Source organism: Alosa pseudoharengus, unplaced genomic scaffold (genome assembly GCF_046254945.1).
Source record: "Alosa pseudoharengus isolate Yale_2024_CS ecotype anadromous, Long Island Sound unplaced genomic scaffold, YU_APseudo_1.1 YU_APseudo_1.1_scf_13, whole genome shotgun sequence".
Classification (NCBI taxonomy): Eukaryota; Metazoa; Chordata; class Actinopteri; order Clupeiformes; family Clupeidae; genus Alosa; species Alosa pseudoharengus.
Genome location: NW_027468598.1, coordinates 20608951 through 20633236, shown reverse-complemented (window position 1 = coordinate 20633236; position 24286 = coordinate 20608951). Strand labels below are relative to the sequence as shown.

Below are 24286 nucleotides of genomic sequence, written 5' to 3'. Positions count from 1 at the left end.
GTATTAATGTACAGCTGCAGAACAGGTAGCGTAAAAGGAGACAGGGAGAGTGAGAGCGAGAGAGATAGATAGATAGATAGATAGATATACCAAGCAGCAGGACACAGAAAAAAGCTGATAAAATAGTCCAAAAAGCTATGTGATTGGAGAATATTTTATTAAAAAGTAAAGAAAAGTTTCCCTCTCCAATCCTGCAGCCACAGCCAGCCCAACCCTCTCTACACATTATATAATAATCAGAAAGTTTACACGTGGCAGTGATGACGGGTCAGTTACACCTCCAACAGTTCACAAATAGAACACTCCAAATGAATTAAACTTTGAAAGTGAGAGGGGTGGAGGGGATTCTATGGGGAACATATAATATTTGCTCAGCATCCCTTTCCTGTAGAAACGATGCGTCTCGACTCCCAACCCAGAGCCTAACTCCCGGCACAGTCTCCATCGCGACATCAGACCTCTGCCTCCTGAGAACCATAAATACAACTGCAGGGGAAACAGAAAGTGCAGTCATAGACTTGCAGCCCCATTTGTCTGAAGGAGAACATTTACGTATGACCCCCCCCCCCCCCCCAACCAGACCACACAGGCGCCAGAATCTTGAATTCCACGTCCTCTCCCCCACTTCTTTCATCTGATTGGTCGATAAGGGATATCAAGGAATCCTGTGTGATGATACAAGATGAAACCCACATAATGTAGATTTTCGCAACCTTAGACCAGGCATGGGGATGTGGGGCAATTTGCTGATGCAGGTTTTTTAAGGTCAAGAGTAAAGGAAGCAACCAACTCCCATTTTTTTCTGTTGTTCAAACACAGCCTGGGTTATACCTTAGCTAATCCTCACCATATTCTATGGCTTGCACAAAGCTGTGAGGCTTATGATTTGAAACCCTCAAGTGGCAGGGAGTTGGAGAGGTCTATGTTAATGCACTGGCACTTCGGATGGACAAGCTGCCAAAAAGGATGAGAACTGTGGAAGCCCTTAAAGCACTGATCTGTGACCAGAGAGGAGCTCAGTGGGACTCTAGTCGTCTGACAGGAGACAAGGCTGTTGGGAGATGCTTGCTCTTGGTTAAGTGCTTGATGTGAACAGGTCCTCATCAGGACCTAAATGCACAAACTGTGGGGTTAGTGTGCCCTCTGCTGGTAAGAGAGGGAAAGTAACATGATCACTATCACAATTGAGGGTCATTTGCTCCTTTTCATTGATCAAACTAAACTAATGGCTTGTCTGTGTGTGAGAAACAGGTATGGTGCTATATTGGTCACTCAATATAGGAGTAACACTTCAAAACACCCAACAATGGCTATACATGGATTTTAACAGACACCACTGCAAGCTGATGGATCTGTTAAATCATTTCATATTAGTGAAAGCTCCCTCTCACAATTGACACATACTATTGTCAGACGTTTAATCAGTGTTGTGTTAGCACTACGTTGAGCAATGTTTCCAAGGCCATCTGGTGGTTATCTAGTCCAGACCCAAATCCAGTGTAACAAATGATGCCCCAATCTTGCAACCTCGGACGCAGGTCAAAACAAGCGCTGCAATGCAATACGAGTCAAGAGATCATCAGACTTAAATATACCATCAGCACTATTATACATGTAGGGATAAATTCCCAACTTCAGGTTTTGGATAACACCTCAGCTCAGCGGGATGATGCACTGACTGGCCATGTAAGATACACGTAACGTAACACACTAAAGAAACTAGTGCACTGCCGAGACGTGAGGGGAGTAAAGCAGCTCTGGCAACTAAGGACCAAATAATAATAATAATAATAATAATAATAATAATAATAATAAAAATAAAATAATAATCTCATGACCCCAGTCTGCCTTCTATACTTTGTCTCTACTGTTGAAGACAACGTAAATGTATGGAGAAAGATGGAGGAAATCTGAGCAAAAAAAAAAGATACTCATTGTGTCTTTATTGTTAAAAAAACAAAACAAAACAAAACAAAAAAAGAAAACAAAACAAACACTGAAGACTGTTTAAACGCAGACTGATGTTGCATACTTCAAGATTGACCATTTTAATTTTCCAAAGCTCTCTAATAACATGGCTGATAATAACAAACTAGGTGGAGGTTTAGGGTAATTTGGGTAGAATCCATCTGAGCCACTCCAGCTAACCTGAGACGTGCAGTTCGGTTTGGTTCTCCCGCTGTTGTGGTTCTGGAGAATCTCTACGATGCTAGAACTGGTCGGTGCTGAAGATAATGTGTTGGTCATAATCCTGCTTTAGGTTTAAGCTTTAGCTTTAGAACCCAGCAATATTGATGGAACAGCAAAACAACACGATAACATAACCAAACAGAACAGAAGACCCAATTACTGACATATTGGCTATGAGGCAATTGCAGGAGTTGTTATAGGAGGTATTTACCATGAGAGAGAGAGAGAGCATAGAGTGAGGTCTAAAAGGGAACAAGTCGAAAGAACAAAATAAAGTGTTTTTAAGAGCTCAATGAGATCACTTTCAAATTTTAGGTTTTCTTCAGTTTTTTTTTGTTTGTTTTTTTTTTTTTTTTTTTTAAGTTTTTTCCCCTCAGGAAATTTGCTTCATCAGTTGAAAAAATGTCACTGATAATAAATGCCATTACAAATATAAATCAGTTTTTCTTTGTCAAAATATCAACATAAAACCTCCCTGAAGCACGGAAATAATACAAGGAATTGGGAACAAAAAAAATCTACAACATACAAGTAGGAGAGAATTTGGTACAATTAGGGAGGTCTATCGTGGGAGTAGGGGGTGGGTTTAGGGGTCCAAATTTGACATTTCTGGGAGGTGGGGGATTGTTTACAAATAGCACAGAAAAAAGAAAGAAAAAAAAACCCAAGTCGTAAGAAAACAACAATATTATAACGAGCACCCTGGGTTTCACGAAGAGCGTTTTTGTCGCTTGGAATGTCGCTGGCCATCCTCCTCGTCGCCCCTGCGTGCTCGAGTTCTGCTGCGGCCGCCCCCGCTTCCCCCCTCCGCATCCTCGTCTTCCTCATCGGCCCGCTCGCGGTAGTCCTTCCTCCCCGCGCCCCTCCGGCTCCTCCGCCGGCCGTCCTCGTCATCTTCATCCTCCTCCTCCTCATCTTCCTCACTCTCACTCGCCTCCTCTCCCCTCTTTCGACTCCTGCCGCGCCGACCGTTGGAAGCAGACGAGGACCCTCGTCCGTTCTGCAAGCCCCTTTTCTCCCTCCCCTTCTCCTCCACCTCCTCATCGCCGTCGTCTTCTTCCTCCTCCTCCTCCTCCTCCTCCTCCTGATGGGCCTGGCTGAGGCGCTTGCGTGTTCGGCGGCGCAGGTAGCTGAGCCCTGGCAGGTGTTTCTGCAGCAGCTCTGTGAAGCTCTGCTCGGTGCGGACGGTGCAGTTGAGCACGGCGCTGCCGGGCTGGTTGTACTCCTCGGAGTTGGAGAAGACCAGCTTCATGTCCTCCAGGAAATCCTGGGTCGTGCGGTAGCGGCCTGCGCTCAGCTTGTCCTGCATGCTGCTGAAGTCCATCGGCTGGCTAATCACGTCCAGGTAGTCCTCGGCCTCGTCAGGGGACACTGGCTCTCTGCAGGAGGGGGAGAGGGGAAAGCAGTGTGTGAAGTAAGTGTGGGTGAGTACCTGATGTTCTACCTGATGATGCAGGTGTGCAAAAAGATGGTGTTTGTGTGCAAGACTGCCTCAAGAGTCAGATACACACTCTCTAACTGTAACTCAAGTGTGGGATTTTTCTAAGGACCAGCTGTGACCCTCTGCCTCTAAATGTGTGTGGGTGTGTCAGTGTGTGCCTGATGTAGCGCAACGTGTGTATGCTGTGTGTGTTTGTGTGTATTCACTCGATGAAGCTGTGTGTGTGTGTGTGTGTGTGTGTGTGTGTTTGTGTGTACCTGAAGGGCCAGCTGTAGCGGAACTTGACGAGCTTCTGAAGGATCTCCTCACACTTCTCCAGCTCCACAGCCACCCTGCGAGAGCCACCCCGAGAGCTCTGCCGCACCTGCGTCAACACAGCAGCCGTCAGACACCAGCATCAGCAACCAGCCCAAAAGGCCTTTAAACACTCCTCACGGTCAGTCTGTTTTATGGCTATAGTTACTATGACTATTTTCTACAGTAATGTTATTAGTCTGTTAAATGTTGTACTTAGTCTTACTATTATTAATATTTTTATGCATGTATGTGTTTGTTTATTTTTAAATGGTGGGTAGAGTACTGAAAATCTATACTCAAGTAAAAGATATTCCCATCTGAGCAACCCATCTGATTTGATGGCCCTTTAAAGGGATACAAAGTACAAACCTTTACACCTGTTTGCTTTTCTCCTCCTCTGTAGGTTAATCATATAGGCAACTTATTTGACACACTTCTGTAGGCTCTCTTGTCATAGCCAGAATAAGCATTAAGTGGCTACGGATTGAAATGCAGTCCATTGCTAGATGATTCTTCTGCTTTGCCTTGCTAGACGTCTGATTATAACTTCAATATACAAAAAATGTAACCTAAAAACAATGGCTATATTATGGGTAGACCTATCTTTAGGCTACATATAGCCTAGGCATGTCCACTCGGACAGAGCGAAAGAGTAGGCTCTTTTCCTCAGCCAACCGTCTGTCATGACCTGCACTGACAACATAAGCGAATGCTAGGTTTTTCTAACTTGTGTGCTCGATTTTCAGTGCATTTGCTTTGCTTGTGAATTAAGTTGTAGGCCTACTTTCCTTGTCCAATGTGATTGTTGAACAATGCACAAACAAATGAAAAATGAACAAATGTCTCACATTTTTATATTCGTGGGGCTTTTCTCCCTCAAAATACTTTCTCCTCCGATAATAAACTTGGGTAACACTTTACTTGATAGTATCGACATAAGAGTGACATGACACATGAACCCTAACCCTAACCTTGAACCCTACTCCAAACCCTAAATCTAACCCTAATCCTAATTTATGGCAAAAACCGAATGACAATGACCGTAGCGTTGTGTCATAAACGTTTATGACTTGTTTATGACAAGTTCATGACAGTGTCATGTCACTCTTATGTCGATACTGTCAAATAAAGTGTAACATAAACTTGTACTCGTAACAAAAGGGAATTGAAAATATAGTGGAGTAAAGAGTAAAGTAAAGAGGAGTAAAGATTAGATTACCGTCTCAAAAATGTACTTGAGTAAGAGAATAGTTTTGAAAAAGAAATAAGGCAATAAGTTGCCGTTACTCAAGTACTTTTTACTCATGTGCGTCTTGTAACGTGTTACTACCCACCCCTGGCTATATGACTACTTTAAACTGTTAATTTGTTATGATATTTTTTAATTTTAATTATTATGTATTATTACAAAGGTGCCAAGAACCATAGCCATAATTATTACCCATATATTCAGGCCCCACTCACCATACGTTACACTTCCAGAACATTAATAAACAGTTAGTGGTACACTGCTTTGTAAGGCTTTTTTTTTTACCCACAATATTTTTCAATATCCCATATTCAACCTGGAGTTATAAATGCAATGGAACACTTAACAGATTACTTAACAGACACTGTTGCACTGCTGACTCTGAATATTAAGTTCCGAACTGATCGAGTAGTATAGAATAGTGTGCACATTATTTTCAATATAATGGAGTTTCTGGCAGTATTACACTAGCATGTCAACGTTTTGTTCCTTGTTTCTCATTTACCAACAAAGCGGCAAAACAATGTTGAATACACACTCACCAGCTCATCGATGTCGGCAGGGCTACTCGTTCCCTTCGGCTTGCTGGAGCTGGACTTGTTGCTGGGTGTCGTCTGTTTCTTGGATGAGGATTTTGATTGGCTCTTCGAGCGTGAGGAAGACTGCTTGACCTTTTTTCGCGGCCGCACTGCAAAACACACACACACACAATTCAGCTCCAGGAAACTTCGTCTTTTGGCAAGAAGGAAACCAAAGCATTCAAGAGACTGCATGTGCGAGTGCCTCAGTGTTAAAGTGCCCTCATCACAAACTCACAGCTGTGTCCCATGGCTTTGTAGTCTTTATCTTCTTCATCATCATCTTCGTCCGAATCTTCCTCCTCCTCTTCCTCAGAGTCCTCATTCTCTTCGCTGTCCTCATTGTAGTTTCTGTGGGGGAGTGTACAGATCAGGCCCCTGCACTCCAATTCTGCTACTGCATCAGCCATCTTACCAAGTGAAGGCTGGTGTAGGCATACACGGAATGACCAACCCATGTTTCTGCTGGTCAGGGTATGTACGTGCAGGAAGCAGAGTGCGCATGCAGTCTTACCGTCCTCTGGAGCAGCGACGCGCCACAGCGGGCTGGCAAGCCGGACACCGCCACTCCCCGGCAGGGATACGGTAGAGAGCCGGCCGCAGGCAGAAGAGATGGAACGCCTTGTTACACTCATCGCACAGGATCAGCTTATCATCCTCTCCTGAGAGAGGGGGAAAGAGAGAGGGGAGAGAGAACGAGAAAAAAGGGACAAATTGACCATCCCATTCTAAGTACAAGATTCTGTCATTAGACCCTTACTTCTCTCCCTGTCTACTTTAAACTCCCTCCTTCTCTGCACTATTAGTGATGACTAGATTTTTTCAGTGGAGGTTCCTGGTTTTCATATGCTGTATATTTTGAAGTAACTGGCAGTTTTGCTCATTATGCAATCCAGACACACACAGAACTGATTTGACTTAAAGCGGGGGTCTCAAACTCAAATGAGCTGGGGGCAACTTCTGCCAACGTCATCTGATTGGAGGGCCGCGTCAGTGTTAAAGAATAATAAAAAAAAAGAATGGCTATTTCCTAAAATGCAATGTTTTTTTTCAAATACTGTATTTTCAAATACAAAACTGCAAACAGAAAGTGCAAGTCTTTTTATCTATTTTTAGACACCTGTGCTATAAAATAATAAAATAAATATAAATACAAATTATGAAAAGAAACAAAAAAGCATAAAAACAGGTATGTGTGTGTTTCACACAAAATAAAAATATTTTCCTCTCATAACTTATTTAAACCTGGCATATCAAAATTTCAAAAGGCCATGGCTTGACAGTGGTCAGAGATAAAGTCCTACTGTAAATGTAAAAATAAAAATCTTTGAGTATAAACAAAAGTTTATAAATGTACCCATCTAATTTGCCTCTGGATGGTAAGCAACTCAAATTATGCACCTTTCAGTAAATACTGGATGTTGATGTCAATGAACTATTTGAGCAGGTTTACTTTCTTTTTGTCATATTACCCAAATAACAAATTAACAGGAAAACAGTAGGCCTAAGATGTAACAATAGTAAACTATTACTAGCCTGTTCCACAAACCGTTATTATAGGTCTACAATAAAGTAGCCTGGTCAAATCAGTTCCTATCACGGGTGACTTTGTAGTTCTTCAGAGCTGTCTGTACCACGTCCATTACGGACACTATCACGATTACCACTGCCACCTCGAGCTATTTTGGGCAAAGGGTCGAAATAAGCATGGTATGCTTAGTGGACACCGTCGTACGCAAAGACGCACCTCCATTCACAGACGCACCGTGACTATCACTGTCAATAGACGATCGATCATAATATAATCTCCAAAAGGCAGATATTCTCCTTCAGAATGGGCAGCCGTGGCCCACTGGTTAGCACTCTGGACTTGTAACCGGAGGGTTGCCGGTTCGAGCCCCGACCAGTGGGCCGCGGCTGAAGTGCCCTTGAGCAAGGCACCTAACCCCCTCACTGCTCCCCGAGCGCCGCCGTTGTAGCAGGAAGCTCACTGCGCCGGGATTAGTGTGTGCTTCACCTCACTGTGTGTACACTGTGTGCTGTTTGTGTTTCACTAATTCACCGATTGGGTTAAATGCAGAGACCAAATTTCCCTCACGGGATCAAAAAAGTATATATATATCAGAATAGGTGAATAGCATACCCAAGACTTCATCACACGTGAACGTTTTTTTCAACATTTGGTGTAGGCCTATTTCTACTTAAATTTGTGCAAAACTATGGCCTGCATCGCTTCCGCGTCATTACAAACAAATGCACGTCTTCATGTTTCTCGCGTGTAGGCTAATACACTGTATTTCCTGAAAACTGTTTGCAGCAATTTAGGGCTTGAATCAAGCTCTGGATGTCTAGCAACTAGTTTGTCACCGTTCATGGATCTATCGTCTATTTTAATCAGTGTCGTTGTTTGTCGCAATTAAAAATACCCTCAAGGGCCGAATTACATTATTATTTTGAAATAGGCCGCGGGCCAGAATTGGACCGGGCCGGGAGTTTGAGACCCCTGACTTAAAGCCTCCCAAACAAAGCCTGCCCTCTCCATATGGAGAGACCTTTGTCCTGTGAACCCTTGACCCCTGGTCTGATCTACTCTGGGGCGTTCTGACCTGCATCTCTCGTTGTCCACGCTAGCACCTGCCTGACACTACTCAGCCTGGCCGATTCAGACGTCACCGCCGCTGGCGGTCCAACGTCCTTCAGCAACACCACCTCAGACAGCCGCCTCAGCGCCCCTGCAGGCCAAGAGGGCAACGGTCAGAGAGGGCAGCGCGGTCGGAACTTTCCTGGTGTGTTCCTGAACTTCACGATTTTATTTTTGGTCGAAACGATCTGCACGGCTCAACATCTGAAGTGTGAACCAGAACGGATCCGCTTCTCTGTTGGTGGACAAGGGAGAGCTCTACGCAGGGTCGAGGCTAGCCCGGGAGGAAGGCCGCAATCACCAAACGGTGGTCACTGCAACCCATTAAAAACCACGATGAGCATGGTTGAGTTGGCTTTGGGTCACTGATCAAGGTACGGACTGTCTGTGACGTGGTCTTCTTCATGACTGCCTGGTTAACCTCACACACTGAGTACTGAGAGGTCTGCTACTTCCAACCCTGCCTTCTGAATACCTGGGATGTGTCCCAAGTACTACTATCACCTAGTGGAGAAAGGTCAGTAATGTAATCGCAAGTGGACTGTATATGAATTACAATATTTAAACAAAATGACCCCCCACCCCCACCCCACCACACACACACACACACACACACCTTTCTTGCGGCAGACTTTGCAGCGAGCGTTCTCCGCGGACATGTCCCACTTAATGCAGGCGTCCAGCATTCCTAGCAGCACGTGCATGCGGGAGAATGTCTGCGCCTCGCGGATCGCCACCTTCCACTTCTCCACAGCCGTCGCCACCTAAAGGAGGGAGGCCCACATTACAGCAAGCACTTACAGTACTTCTCTCAGCCCAGCATGAATTATATCAATGTCATATGGTGCCCTTGGAATTATAAGGTTCTGACATTATTGCCAAAATAGAGTTGTCATTGCCATTCTATGACAACTTATTAACGTGTAAGAGGTTAAGAGGTTTCTTTAAGTTGGATGCATTTTTGGACTTACTATCTCGAGAGACTTGTAACTCACTTACATTTGCTGCCAGGGCTAGTCTAGCAACTCTCTGTTGGCTTGTGAGCTCGAAAAATTTAACTTCTATCAGGCCAATCAAATCGTGTATATAGAGTCGTTAGGCGGGCTTAACATAATGATTGATGGCAGAGTTGCAACGGTTTAGATTGAATTCCCTAGTACTTGAAAACAAATAAGATAATGTTGCTGTTGGCGAACAGTGTGACACGAGTTAAGCTTTTATTAAGTTGGCAAAAGTTTGAACTAGCCAACTAGCTCCGCTGGTGGGAAACACATGGGACTCATAGCGCTGTCCTATTACGTGCAGAGGGAATTTGAAAGACAACCGATTATCCCGCCCCTCGGACTGAGCACTGCAAACGGTGAGAGCCCAGACCCTACATTTTAATGTGGGTCTGGCTCGTCAGGCTAGCGACCACGCTATTTTTAGTTGAGGATTATTTCCACCTCCAGAAAAAGATAAATCCAAGACAAGCTATAGCAACACATGTCTTGTTTGGCATTTGTCACTGTTGTACATCGCATTGGACTCTTTCTTTGGAAAGACTGTCCACTAAGAACCATAGAGTCATAAAGGGGGATTAACACCAAGAATGAGAACTATAATGATAACACCAAAACAAAAAGCATCACTCAAGCTAATATGAATGATACTGTCCACACATAACAATAAGCATAACAATAATGACATGAACAATATCATCAGGGTCACTTTCAGTTATTTGTTATAGTTATTGTTCTTGGTGTAAACAGCCCTCTGCATCACGTCCTCCTCTCTGCCTAGAGTTGTCCACCCACCCGAGCCTCCTCTGCTATCTTCTTCTCCTCGTCCACCTCCTCGGCCTTGGCGCTCTGCTCCTCGCCTGCCTGTTTCTTCTTCTTCTTTTGCTTGGGGGCCATGAAGCCCTGCAGGAACTTCTGGATCACGCTCTCCTGCAGCGTGATCACGCACTCCCCAAAGTCCTTCAGGTTCTCCAGTGACCGCACCTATGACACAAACACAAACATACACACAAACAGGTTCAGAACAACAAGTGGTCCTGTTCACTGCACTTAACATTTAAACAATCCTGTTATTTAGACTTAAGAGTTTAGAAATGTAACATTTAGTCAGTTAGCAGACACTTTTATTCATTACAATTAATTACATGTGCCCGTCTTGATATCTCTCTTGACCATGGCATTTTATACCTTGCTCCACCATCTGAATTAAAGCTTGTTACAGCTTTCTATCCAGCAAAGCCCAACATTCAAACAAAGTTAACAAACTTGTAATCTCCACTGAGAGGTTATGAACGCCCACTTTGGCTCTTTTAGTCCTGGAGGAGAGACAAGATGAGCCACTCACTTTCTCCTCAAACTTGGACGTGTCGTCCATGTAGCCCAGGCCACCCTTCTGCAGACGCGAGGCCACCTCCAGCACGTCGCTGCGCATGTACTTGAGCAGCTCCTGGTGCCCGTCGCAGGTCTTCAGACCCGGGTTGCCCTTGCGGGTCAGGTGGATGGAATGGAGGATGTCCTGGGACCTAAGACAAAAAAAAATGGGGGGAGGGGGGGGGGGGAGTGTGAGTGACATTGTGTGTATGTGTGAGAAAGTGACAGTGTGTGTGTGTCTTTTGTGCCTGAGTGAGTAAGACTGTTTGTGCATGAGTGAGTGAGTTTTTTTGTGAGTGAGATTGTTTGCGCGTGAGTGAGTGAGATTGTTTGCGGGAGAGTGAGCGAATGAGATTGTTTGCACGTGAGTGAGTGAGCGAGTGAGATTGTTTGTGCAAGCGAGCGAGCGCGCACGTGCGTGCGTATGAGTGAGATTGTGTGCGTATGAGTGAGATTGTGTGTGCGTATGAGTGAGATTGTGTGCGTATGAGTGAGATTGTGTGCGTATGAGTGCGATTGTGTGCGTATGAGTGCGATTGTGTGCGTATGAGTGAGATTGTGTGCGTATGAGTGCGAGTGAGTGAGTGAGTTTAACTTACCGGTCTTGTAGTCGGCTCCTCAGCTCGCTCTCCCTCACTCCTTGTGCGTGTAAATTCTCCATCAACTCCTCAAAGTCCCGCGGGGTGTCACACACAAACCTAAACATTCACAACAAGTGCAACAATCACCATCAGAACGCCTTGGAGAATCACTGCAAATCCTTGCAAGCGTTTGCCATTCAGAACACCTCACTCTTCTTTCTGACTTGAGACACACACAGGTCTCACCAGAGGTTCTGACCCAGCTTGGGGACGGTGGTCTCAATGACCGGCTCAGGGGCGACTGGCGCCACCTGCTGGACACCCTCGGTAGAGGCGCTCTCGCTTCCCTCCTCCTCTTTCTCTCCATTGGCTGTGTGAAAGAAACAAATAAAACAGTCAGCAACAGAAGAGGAAAGAAGTAGCCGAGCGAAAGTGAAAAAGAAGAAATCCACCCTGTGCCATCTGGCTTTATTCTGACGAACATGGCTGACAAAACAATTTAAAGATAGTTAGTGGTACTGGAGAAAGATTGTTGACATTTAAACTCAGCAAGTTCATAGGTTTGTGGGTGCAAATGAATGCCACCTGTTTCTAAATGCAACAGTGTTATAGGAGTACATGCATACTCCGTTCCCACACAGCCCTGGCTCCATAACCTGAAAAAAGCATTTTTTCAGAGCGCACACAGAGCGGACTGCTAGAGCATCGTGAGGAGATATATGTTGAATGTGGGGAAAAACTGTATTATTTAGAAATCGCTTAGTTGTGTAACCATGGAGCTATCAGATGCATCAGGGCTCAGCCAATGACATTCAGTATTTATCATACCACAACAGATCTTAATCTCCCATCTCTAAGGTCTAAGGCTGAGGTCAGAGTCAGTGAACAGAGTTATATGGCAGGAGGTCAAAGGTGAGGCTCACCCTCAGTGTCCTGCTCTTCATCCTCCTCCTCTTCCTCTGGGGCGGGCTGGTCCTCGGGAGGCAGGGTGTAGTTGTACTCAATGCTGTCGTGCACCCAGCCCTTCTCCACATACAGGCCCGGCACCACTTCCGAAAACAGCCAGTACCTGCAGTGTGCACACGCGCGCACCCCACACACACACACACACACACACACACACACACACACACACACACACACACACACACACACACACACACACACACACACACACACACACACACACACACACACACACACACACACACACACACACACACACACACACACACACACACACACACACACACACACACACACACACACACACACCACTTTAGGAAGTAATGATTCTCGTAGGCCCATGCTTGTTTACTCAGTGTGTCACTAATTAAACAAACGACAGTGCAAATGTATGTTGTACAAATGGAAACGTTCACCTTATTCACCCAGCGGGCAGAAGAGGCTAAAGGGTACACTTGCCATTACACCTAAGTTCAGCAGATGGTCGTGGTATTGCACTCCGTGTGCAAACTGCCAAAGAAAACTCACTGAAGAAGAACAGGCCAGCGAACCCTTCTTTTTTTAGCTTTTTTTTTTGGCAGTTTGCAAACAGAGTGCATTACCACCATCTGCTGGACTGAGGTGTAATGGCAAGTGTACCCTGTAGCCTCATTCTGGCCACTGGATGAATAAGGCGAATACAAAGCCCCCTTTGTGCTATAGGACACACGTGTAAACACACACATGATCTTATACACAACACCTTGACAGTCACACCCAGTGTGACTGTCAAGGTGTTGTGTATAAGATCATGTGAATGAATGAGCTACTTTCTATCCATTGTACCCGTCTCGGGTATCAGCCTGTAGTGCTGAAGTGGTGCTTGATCCCTGTGTGTGTGACGCAATGTGAATCCCTGTGTATGTGTTTGTGTATGTGTGTGTTTGCATATGTAAGTCGTATGCTAGTAACATGTGAGTGAACTGTACATAAGTATGTTTGAAAAATATATGAAGTGTGTGTGTGTGTGTGTGCTGTCCTCACCGGCTGTGGTTGCGGTCAGTGCCCAGCGGTACTCTCCTCAGGACGAGTTTGGCTTTAGCGATGCCGTCGTGGAAGGCCCTCTCTGCTGACGCCCGCTGCTTCCTGATTCGCTCCTCCTCCATCTCCCGCTCCATGCGTTCTACAGCACACACACATAACATTTACATTTACGTTTCAGATACAGTACTGTGCCAATGTTTTTTAAGCACATGTAAAATAATATTGTGAAGTAAAGGTACATTCAAAGTTACTGGTCATAGTTTCTGGTTATTAGTCAACAGCATACAACGTGCATACATATGAATGTTTGGAAATCTAAATTCACACACACACACTAATTAAGAAGAATAGCAATTTGCAACCTTTAGAATAGCAACCTTTGTTGAGGCTTAAACTGATGTGAATATGTGCATCTACAAATTACAAACTGAATATTCTTCACCACGATCCTCTCGTTTCTCTCACCTTTGTTGAGTCGGTCCTGCTCCTCCTTCTCCTTCTTGGCCTGGATGGACATGAGCCTCCTGCTCTTCACCGTGCTGATCATATCCACCGGCTCGGGCTCTGCAGGGGGCTCTGCCTTCACCTCTGCTTTCGCCTTCCCACCCTCCTTCTTGGCCACGGCCTCCTTTTTGGCCCCGCTCTCCCTCTTCTTCTCCGCCGGCTTCTCCTTCACCTGAGGAGAGTCTCCTGCTCCTCCTCCTCCTCCTCCTCCCTCCATCTTCACACAACCGGCCGCGTCAGGCACTGCGGCGTGAGCCGGACCCTGACCCTTGGCCTCCATCTCCTCCTTGCGGCGCTGCTTCTCGGCGCGCTTGCGGTCGTTGACCTCCTTGAGCGTGGCCAGGCGCTCCTTCCAGAGCTCGGCCGAGCGCTGATGCATGGCGTCCACGTGGTCCACCACCGAGTAGGTCATGAGGATGCGGTGGCACAGCGCCACCAGCAGGCGAAGCTTGTCAGGCGGCGACAGCTCGAAGACCTCGCGTGTGTCCAGCTGCTCCAGGAGGTCGGCCGTCACCACCTCGTCGTAGCCGCCCAGACCCGAACCGCTTCCGCCGCCGCCGTCGTTCTCGTCGGAGCCGCGTGCGCTCTCCTGGTCCTGGTCGCTGGGCCGCAGGCAGAGCCGCACCAGCTCGGACGCCGAGTGCATGGTGAGCGGGATCTCGGAGAGCGACATGTCCAGCTCGCTGTAGCCCTCGGCCAGCTCGTCCTGCAGCAGCGTCTGCAGCAGCACCACCAGCACGCGGTTCAGGTAGAGGAAGCCGCCGCGTTCGCCTCCGAGCGCCTCCAGCAGCGCCGCCGCCGTCACCGGATACTGCTCGTCGGGCATCAGTAGCCCCGCATAGCAGCTCAGGAAGTCCGCCACCATGGCCACGTCGCCGAACAGCTCGTTGGGAAGGCCCTCGGGGGTCTCCACGGGCCGGAACGCCGGCAGAGGCCTACCGTCCAGCTCCTGGTCCTCGAAGCGGCGCTGCTGCTCCCGGCGTACCAGCATCTCCTTCTCGCGGCGCTCCTTGGCGCGCTCGCGAGTCTTCTCCTTCACCTCCTCGCGGCGTCGCCGCAGCTCGGCCTGCCGCTCCTCGTCGCTCATGGCCGCCCAGCGCCGCTTCCGCTCCAGCAGCTCCCAGCGCTTCTGCACCGCCTGCAGCAGCTCGTCCGGCTGCAGCCTCCCGCGCTCCTCCGTCGACAGCACCTTGGCCGCCTTGGACACCAGCGCCGAGAGGGCGTTCTTGCGGTCCTCGCGCTCCTTGTTCTGGTTGTAGTAGCGCACCAGGTGCAGCGCCACGGGATGCAGCGGCTTGCCGAGCTTCGCCGTGGCACCGCCGACCGAGCTGCGGGCGCGTTTCTTGGGGCTGCCGGCAGCTTTGGACGCCTGGTTCTTGGCCAGCTGCAACAGAGTCATCTGCTTCATCTTGGGCTTCTTGCCGCCGGCCGACTTGTCGTCCTTCTTTGAGGCCTTCTGACCGCTGACGCCCTTTGTGCCACTCTTGCGGCTCTTCTTGCCGTCAGCACCAGCTGATTTCTTCTCACCAGCTTTCTTGGCAGATTTGGGCGTAGTCAGGACCCCGCCGTCAGCCTTCGCCGTCCCGGAATTCTTCATCTTTAGTGGAGACCCATTGACCTTCTTCTGTAGAGAGGCAACACAGAGGTCAGCCTATTAACCCTTTCAACGTAAACCCTGAAATATGAATCTAACTCCTGAAAATCTTACTCATTCATACAGCCTGTAACCCACAACACACAAAGGTCCAACAGCAACATCAGCTTTGTGAGCTGTGACCTCTGCCCTTTGAACACAGACACACCTGCATGTGACCCCAAATTGTAGGACTGAGCGGCATGGGGAGAGAGTCCTTCTTTTTCTTCTTCTTCTTCTTCTCTCCCTTCTCATTGGTCCCATCACCCTCGGCTCCTGGCTCCGAGGTCTTGAGCTTCTTGTTGGGTTTGCCCTCTGGAGAGCTCAGACTCTTGCGTTTAGTTGAGGGGTTCTCCGCCAGAAACTACAAATATAGAAACACACAATTAAATTTAGCAAGTTAGACAATATAAACAGGTTATCATGTTATAAACTGTGACAGATTATTAGCATGTATAAACTGCAACATGAAAGTTAAGACTGCTGTGATTGGCAATATCCCAAGACTTCCCTGTTTTGTGCCCTCATGGAATGCCTCTGATCCAATCATATACTAATGACTAGTTTGACTGGGCCTAAATCTTGTATAAAGACTCATAATCCATCCGCCCTTTACGTCTTCAAACACCCTCTATGGTACTGCACCTTGTGTGGGTCGAGCAGGAAGTCACTGAACTTGCTGGGCAGGTTGAACTTCTTCACCAGTTCATCCTCCACCACCCAGGGCGCGCTGTCTCCCGTGCCCAAGCGCAGGGAGTTGTGCCGGATGAAGTAGCGCATGATCTCCTTGTTGGGCGGACGCTCAGAGCGGAACAGGCTGTCCACAGGAACGTCACTGATGATCTATAGGCAAACATAAAACTGATGTCAAAATCATGACATGTCCAAAGACGAACGATGAGTAATAAGTCAAATGTTGTGCGTTTTTGGTTCTACTTGAGCTCCCACAACAAACAAAAAGCCTCACCTTGTCCTCGTTGACCAGTTTGACGTCATACTTGTGTGGCAGGAACTTGGGCATCGCCCACTTCTTCCTCTCCTCTTTCATACTGGTGGGCAGTTTCCGTGGCGACCGCCTTGCACGATCACCTGTGGCAACACCGAATGGAGCACTCACTTATAAACAATCAGCCAATTGCAGTTCATCCAATACACATAAACATACCACCTTCGACCATCCATGTACTAGAGAGGCATCATTGGTTGTGTTCAGAAATGATCAGAACTATGTCATCGTGTTTTAGCCACTGACAAAGTAGGGCATAACTCCAGGGCAAGAATGATCCCACGTGATCGCATTCGTAATGGCAACTTCAAAGGGAATATCCAAATTCTGTCAGAGCAACAGAGCAAACTACATTTGTTTGTGCCAATGAACTAATTGACACAAACTCTCCGTCTGACACTCTCTCTCTCAAAACACACACAAAGACTCAGAAGTCTTTTATCTCTGTGGCAGTGTGGCAGTGTGTCTGTCTGTGTGAGTGAAACTCACAGAGGCTTTCCCTTCGCCTGCCCTCCTCCTCCTTGGGCAGCTCCTTCTTCTGGTTCTCCTGGCTGGCATTCTCCTTGTCACTGGAGGGCGAGTCACAGGCCCCCTCTAGCTTCTTCTCGCCAGCCTCCTCCGGCGGCGTGTCTAGCGGGTGGATCTTCACCACGTTCACCCGAAAGCTCTTGTCCTTGCCCACCTGCAGGGGGCACCATTACACCAAAGACAGAGAGGAGGAGAGAAAGGGGAGGCGAGAGGATGGGGAGAAATGGATAGAGGGAGGGAGAAAGGGAGAGAGGGAATGGGAGGGTTCCAGATGGAACAAAGAAGGGAAGAGAAAAGGAGCATGGAGACAAGATGGATATTGTTGAGTGTGGCTGTGAGATTAGTCTGTGAGTTGCTACAACCTACGACTAATCTTTCGACTAATTTTTCGATTAGTCGACTAATCTAAACAACTCATTTTTTTTAAAAATCAAGTGTTTGTTATTTTGTTGAGTCCGTTTTATTTTGAACTCAACTAAAGGGAAAACGTAAAATATACATCACCCTACTTTTGTTAGAAGCTGTATTACTGTTCAAAAACATTATGTATTAAAAAAACATGCTACCTTCAGATCTAATGTCAGACCTTTGATAGACTTTATTTGTATGCCAGTGTTGCCATGGACATAGACAACTTATTTGACCTGTGGCCCGGTCATGGCATACTTTGGGGTCATAGGGCCCACCTACATGAACCCACCTCCCATCAAATTATCATTATATCACATCACAATTATTATTGTTACGCTATTGTTATACATGCACTTCAAAACAGCCAGTGTTTAAAATGCTAACATTGTTCACAAAAAGTTTGTGAAAACATGCACATCAGAGAACTGCTTTACTAATGTAAAATATAATTACAATAGTTCCATTGCTTTTGCATGGTTGCATGATAAATACTTCTCAAAACAACAGCAATTATATGGGTGTGATCGTTTTGGGATGTTTCCCTCATGCAAGCATCAAATAATATTAGGCAAATGGAAAGAATATTGACATATTTAATTATGCCACAAACTTTTGGCCAAATTTGACTATACAATATTCTAGATAGTGCATTATAGTCTGTGCTCTGTGTATGGAAGTTGCATCACCACATTGTTCTATTAAATGTAGTTTCATAATTAAATAGCCTTACAATAGGTTGAATTAGAGCTTTGCTACCAACGTTATCAAGTGGTTTCAGTTTCTCTGAATGAACGCTCATAGGCTACCACCATTTAATTGTATGCCTCTATGTTTGATGACACCAAATTAGCAAGTATTTCCTACTGATTGCAGAAACGTTTGTTTTCTTTTTCTGTCGGTCCGCGGTTCCTTGATCAATTGCGCAGCAAATTATCAGACGAAGCCCCGGGAATAATTTCTCTCCACGGCTCCGGACCAGCAGTGTCCACGTTACGGCCGGTGCTGGTCCGCGCGGTCCATAGTTCTGCTGCTGGCGTTAACACTTGCGTGCATAGCTGGGTTTAAAACATGACTGCCAAAGTCTTAGTAGCCTGTTTAACATCCAAAAAGTCATTGTACTTTTCAAGAGTTAATAACATAAGAGTTAATATAACATTACAGTGAGCCGTTTGAGACCAAAAATAAATAGACGGTCAATAGTAAAACGACTCTTCGACTAAAAAAATTGCCGTCGACTACTTTTCATGGTCGATTAGGTCGACTAAGTCGACTAATCGCGGCAGCACTACAGGTATCCAGGGATGGTCAGAGACAGTGACATTTGGAATGTCTTACAGCTTGTCATAACTGCACGCAAGTGTCTGATGAAGCCCAGGTGAATGCTCTCTGTCCACGCTGAATCTGTTGAATATGCCGTTCTATTGAATCATTTTCCCTGTTCACTACGGCAGAAGAACACTGGCTCACGTCACGTCGCGTGCAGTTAGGACAGGCCGTTACAGACAGAGCTGTGTTGTGCCATGTCACAATAGCTAAATTCCATTCCCTTGGTAACTGATTGTGACTGGACAATGGTCAGGAGCTCACCAGGAAGTCACACTCCTCGCCCACTGCATACTTGGTGAGGATCTCCACCCAGACCAGGTCTACCAGCTTGTCCAGAGACACTGTGTTATGGTGCACGATCTCCAGCACTGGCTTCTCAAACCAGCTGGGGTACTCCTCTTGAAGCCTAAACACATACACAAACACACTTTAAAACTTTTTTCCAAATGCACCGGGGAAGTTGAAAAATAAAGCAAACATGATCATTAAAAAACACAAATTTCAAAGTGAAAGGCATAAGACAGTTGCTATAACAAGGCTTAAAGTTATCAGATACTTTAAATGTGTTACATTCATTTGTTCCTCGGAACTTTAAGCCCTGCGCTTACTTCTTAAATAAACCATCACCAATGAACTTCAGCTGTGCTGTTGCTCTTAGTCTGACAATAACCTCTAGTGGCAGCTCTACTCAACAAGCTTTGGAGAGCACGAGACCAGCCATCTCTCAAAACAGGTCTGCAGTTCCTCGGATTGGCCAGAAGAGAGCACTATGCCTTGTGCAAAGTCCGCTCTCCTCCAGTAAAAATAGCAGCCTTTAAATAAGACGGCTGATCCCGCCCGTGCTCCTGACAGCACTGGATAACCTTCACTACTGCGCTCGTGCCCTTCTGTCACCAGACTCAGAGCAGGGACATGAGGGGGCAAGACAAAGAGAAAGGGAGAGGGAGGGAGGGAGATGTACAGCATACATCATATAGATTGATAAAGAGAAAAATAGGAACAAGATAGGAATGTTTCCTCACAACTGAATGATAGAGAAAGATAGAGAAATTGCTTGGGGGGGGCAGTATGTGTACCAGACAAAGAGAGGTAAGAGGGAAAGGACAAGGGAGCGAGAGGCACGCATGCCAGTCTTGCATAACAAGGGTGCCCTTTCGAGAGCCTACCAACTGCCAGGAGGTGGCAATGGTTTACACACAGGGATGTTTATAATTCCGATGATTCAAAAATCAGTTCTTGCTGATGTTTTTTGCTGTTTTTGTTTATCAAACTCCTATCAAAATTCCTTGGGCAAAATTAGAGCGAAACACTTCATTCCGTCTGCAACGGATTCCTCTCTGCCTCTGACTCAATAGGTACACCCTGTAATTAGATTGAAGGGGAAGGACACCGTGATCCAGCCAATGAGAGCACAGAAAACAAGGTCATGTGACATGGGAGAACAGAGGAGGAATGGGAGCCAGCAGCTGAATTTCCCCGGTCTCTCCTCCTGACAGACCACCACTGCTGCACAGTCTTTACACTTCAAACAGAAAAATGTACAATGATATGCAGAGGCCCACTTTCCCTAATGACAGCCCTCCAAGTACAAGACAGAAAACTCAAAGGAAGACAGATAGGAAGAGGAAAGAGATAGAGAAAGAATGAAAGAAAGAACGAAGAGAGTGAGAGAATAAAGCGAGGCAGAGGAAGGGAAAGACTGCTATGAATCAGGGGTGTGAAAGTCTATCGGCATGAGTTCATTTCACTTATTCTCTTACTCTAGCATTTCATTATTTTCATTTATTTTTTATTTTTTTTCTTTCCTCCTCTCTTGTGTACTCACAGCTCTGTCACTTCTTGCTCTTCCTCCCAGGCCTCCTTGTGTGTGAGCTGGTTGCTGCCCGTGCTCTTGCATGTCCAGATGCGCTCGCCATACTTCTGCAGGCGGGCCTCATACTCTCTGAGAAAGGTGGAGGTCAAGGATACCTTACACAAAACACACACACACTCCAGCAGTCGGAACTCTGCTCTGTGCCGTTCCAAAAAGCCTGACGGCAACCCTGTGGCAAGCTACCGTCAACACATTTTTGTCATACACATAACAGTGGATGGGTTCTCCAAAACACACAATCATCACTTTATCATTAAGATCACACATTCAATTATGTCTAGCAACGAGTATACAGAAAGATGAGGGAGCTTGTGTTTTTGTATGCAGCTGTCAATCTGGAGTCTTGGATGTGCTGTGATTTCATCCTGGTCATCTGAAATGCTGTACTACGGGAGATCTGCTGTGCGGAACAGTCACATAACAGCTGTCTTTCCCTCCCAACACTGACATCCTCAAACATCTCTTCTCTGTCAAACTTTCTGGTAAACACATTACAGGCCAGCTCTTCTTAGCGCCGCTGTGTGGTGCTGCAAGGTACAGACAAAGACAGCAGGAGAGCTGGCGGGAGTGGAGCGAAAAGACGCGCTGATTCATAATTGATGTAAATGTGTAGCGGAGCAGCAGACTCAGTAATTAAAGGGCCAGTTCGGGACAGACCCCCGGTCCCCGATGTGCAGGTATATATAAATATATATATTATTGTATTTATTTATGTATTTCAATAACACCGAGCGGTGCTATAAAACTGGAGAAACTGCTCTCCGAACATTGCCATCAATAGAGTACACAATTAAAGCACTTGCCGATATGTTGAACTTGAGACTACCGGTTAAAGATGAGACCACGACACATTAGCCCCCCGTGAGGTCCAGTGCAATAATGATAAACTCACGTGGCACACAGACCTCTACCGCTATAACATCAGATGCTCGAATCACTCCCAAACACAGCACAAACTTAGTGAAGTGTAACTCAAGTTCATCGTTTATTGTTAACCCTTATCTTCCAACCTTTCCTCCCTTGCCGTTCACATTATCGACTTATTTGGTCAGGTTAAGTTTAGGAGGCAAAGCCCTGAACCGGCACGTTACTGATGGCGCTTTCAGGATGTAGCCTGTGAGGTAATGTTAGCAGAGCACCCGCATGCTGAAACATTTTAACGTTCGGTTAACAGCTAGCATCTGCCAAGTGTGAGAGATGAATGTAGCATGTCAATTACGTACACACACACTGTGCTAGCGATTAAGCTTGAGTCCGTGCAAGTTTTACACAAGGCTCGATGGTGGATAATGTGATGCCAGCTAACGTTACACTAGCAAACAACTGAGCTAGTAAGCTATGTGTCATGGCTTTACAATGTGACGCTTTTATAACAGTTAGCCGCATAGTCGATTGCATGGCTAATGAGTAGATAAACAAACTCAACAATACTGTAATTAGAAAGCATGTCATCATCGATTAATAAAGTATACAAGGCGAATGTGTATTAGGGTGTTCAACTCAGCATCCACGTGAGGGTGAAACAAATAACCCCTGGCGTGATACACTTGACCCAATGTTAGCCGGCTAGCTACACAACGGGCTGAGCCAAACCTAGCTTGCTAACTATATAGCAATGCTAATCAGGAAAAACAACCACAAAATGGCCAATTCGACCCAGTAGACATCACATAACGCATTTAAGCTTTAAATGAATCACTAGTGAAGAAAGGTGTTTTTTAACGTGCCACGGGGGTGGTCGTAGTTGCTGGGTCGTAGTCTGGTTCAGACAGAAAGGATACTCTTTGTTCCTGAAGGCCTCCTTAGTGTGCTCGATGATGTAGACGTTTTCTCCTGGGCCCGGCGGCTCCGCAAGCGGCTTAACCAGGGGGTAGGGTTTCCGGCCCAACAACGGTGCCATCGTGGGTGAGAGACGACAGCGGTGGCAGCTCAATAAATAAACCTCCTTCGTGCACAAAACTCCTCAGAAATACGGCAGACAAACTTTGCATGTATTCCAGAATCCCACGTTATCACAAATCGCTTCCCACGTTTCCCGAGCATTCACTGCGTGACTAGCACCCAGCTAGGCTAGCATGCTAGCTCGCTTGATCTCTGAAGCAAAACAATAACACGGCTAACAGTTACATCTCCTTCTTGTTCTTCTAGTATAGAGGATTTGCGCTTGTGTCATAGTTCTATTATGTCCATGTAGTTTCAAGGTGTCGTGTATGGATTTGTTCCAGTCTTCAACTGTTCCGCTGTTCTGCGGAAACTTCGCTCATACGCCGGGTAGGAAAAGCAAGCCTTTCTAAATTGTCCAATTCGCGGGGACAGCAGAGGCGCCCGTCAGGGGGTCTGGCGCGCTTTCTTCTCCAGTCTACGCAGGCTCGGCCTCTTCCCGGACAGACTCTTCTGTCAGTTCTTCAACAATGTCCGGGAATCAAATCGTTTCTCCAATAATTATGGTTTATAATGTCAATAAATACAAAATAAACAAGAGGGTTAATACCTGATTGAAAAATGGCGGGAGTTCCTACTCCGCCGGCAACATTCCGTACAACCCCAAAACTCCGTTACCCCGGCAGCAAGCAGCGTCGTATGGATTAAACCCGCCCACAGAAAACATAGCTGAGTGATATGACAGTAAATATCTTAGTGAGTCAAAGTCTCTATTGGCCTGACCTTTAACCCTTCTTGTCATACTAACGCCAAGAGCAGATCTCTGCTAATCTAATAAAGAAAACAGCGTTAGCAGAGAATGCTCTGGCGTTAGTTTGAAAGAAGGGTTAAAGGTCAGGCAATAGAGATTGAACTCACTAAGATATTTACTGTCATATCACTCAGCTATGTTTTCTGTGGGGTTTTTTGGTCCATTTTAGTCTATTTTACATGTCATGAGAAAATTGCATTACATTACATTTATTCATTTAGCAGACACTTTTGCTCAAAGTGAAATTCAACATAGGATGTTCTGGATTTAATCGGCAGGTCCCTGAAATAGTGAAATCTTCAGTGAAGAAAGGGATTTACACTATTGCAAAAGAGGCTAAAATGTCAAAGAAAGGACTACACAGTTAAAGCACCTTAATAAAACTCTGTTAGTCTGTGTGTGTGTGTTACTGTTGCCATTTACACATTTACAGTGTGTGCATATCTGGAGTGTGTAATCTACACACAGCATTAAAAAAAAGTCATACTTTTTGCAAGTCGTATCATCATACTACAAAGTCCAGCAGAGAAGAAAACATGATTTCAGTTTCACTTGAGCATACGTGGAGTAGATTTCTTATTTCGGTATGCAGAATGTGTAATGACTGCGTAAAGTCCAACACCCACTGGTGGCGACATTCGCATCTATGGACTTGACACTCTAAACCTTGGCGCTGACAAGCATCACACACGCCAGTGGGCTTTGCTTCATTAAAAGCAATGGAGTTATAAACTTTGATGCGCGTCAGATGCCGACAGTGGGCATTGGCCTTAAATCTTGTGAAGATAATCACGTTTCTAAAGTTGATTTTGCCTTTGACGGCCAAAAATCTTTCTGTTTGTGTAATATGTCAGTGATGCCTAGGCGTACTGTATCTGTATTTTAATTAATCAAAGCATATGATATGCATCTTATAGCATATCTATATAAATATGGACTTAAGCTTCTGCTCTACTGAAACACATGTACACCGGA

General features: G+C 46.0%; 1 protein-coding gene across 1 annotated transcript; it reads right to left on the bottom strand.

Moving 5' to 3' along the window:
* Nucleotides 1-1922: 1922 nt before the first annotated feature.
* Nucleotides 1923-23167, bottom strand: baz1b (bromodomain adjacent to zinc finger domain, 1B). The gene is made up of 20 exons (XM_076282456.1): nt 22401-23167; nt 20572-20688; nt 19008-19152; nt 16971-17163; nt 16443-16564; nt 16121-16318; nt 15645-15839; nt 13804-15466; nt 13339-13477; nt 12273-12418; nt 11596-11719; nt 11368-11466; nt 10743-10920; nt 10193-10381; nt 9013-9160; nt 6270-6417; nt 5994-6106; nt 5720-5865; nt 3889-3995; nt 1923-3569 (listed from the first exon to the last, which is right to left on the bottom strand). Exons 1-20 carry the CDS (start codon nt 22517-22519, stop codon nt 2900-2902), a joined length of 4959 nt encoding a protein of 1652 aa, XP_076138571.1. The 5' UTR covers nt 22520-23167; the 3' UTR covers nt 1923-2899.
* Between the last annotated feature and the right edge of the window lie 1119 nt (nt 23168-24286).

Bases quoted from the DNA above. Each gene is read 5' to 3' on its own strand.
- baz1b (XM_076282456.1), bottom strand. From the start codon at position 22,519: ATGGCACCGTTGTTGGGCCGGAAACCCTACCCCCTGGTTAAGCCGCTT. The intron at 20,689-22,400 runs GTATCCTTTCTG...CACCTTTCTCAG, and splicing joins GAGGCCTTCAGGAACAAAGA to AGAGTATGAGGCCCGCCTGC. The intron at 15,840-16,120 runs GTGCAGTACCAT...CTATATTTGTAG, and splicing joins TCCTGCTCGACCCACACAAG to TTTCTGGCGGAGAACCCCTC.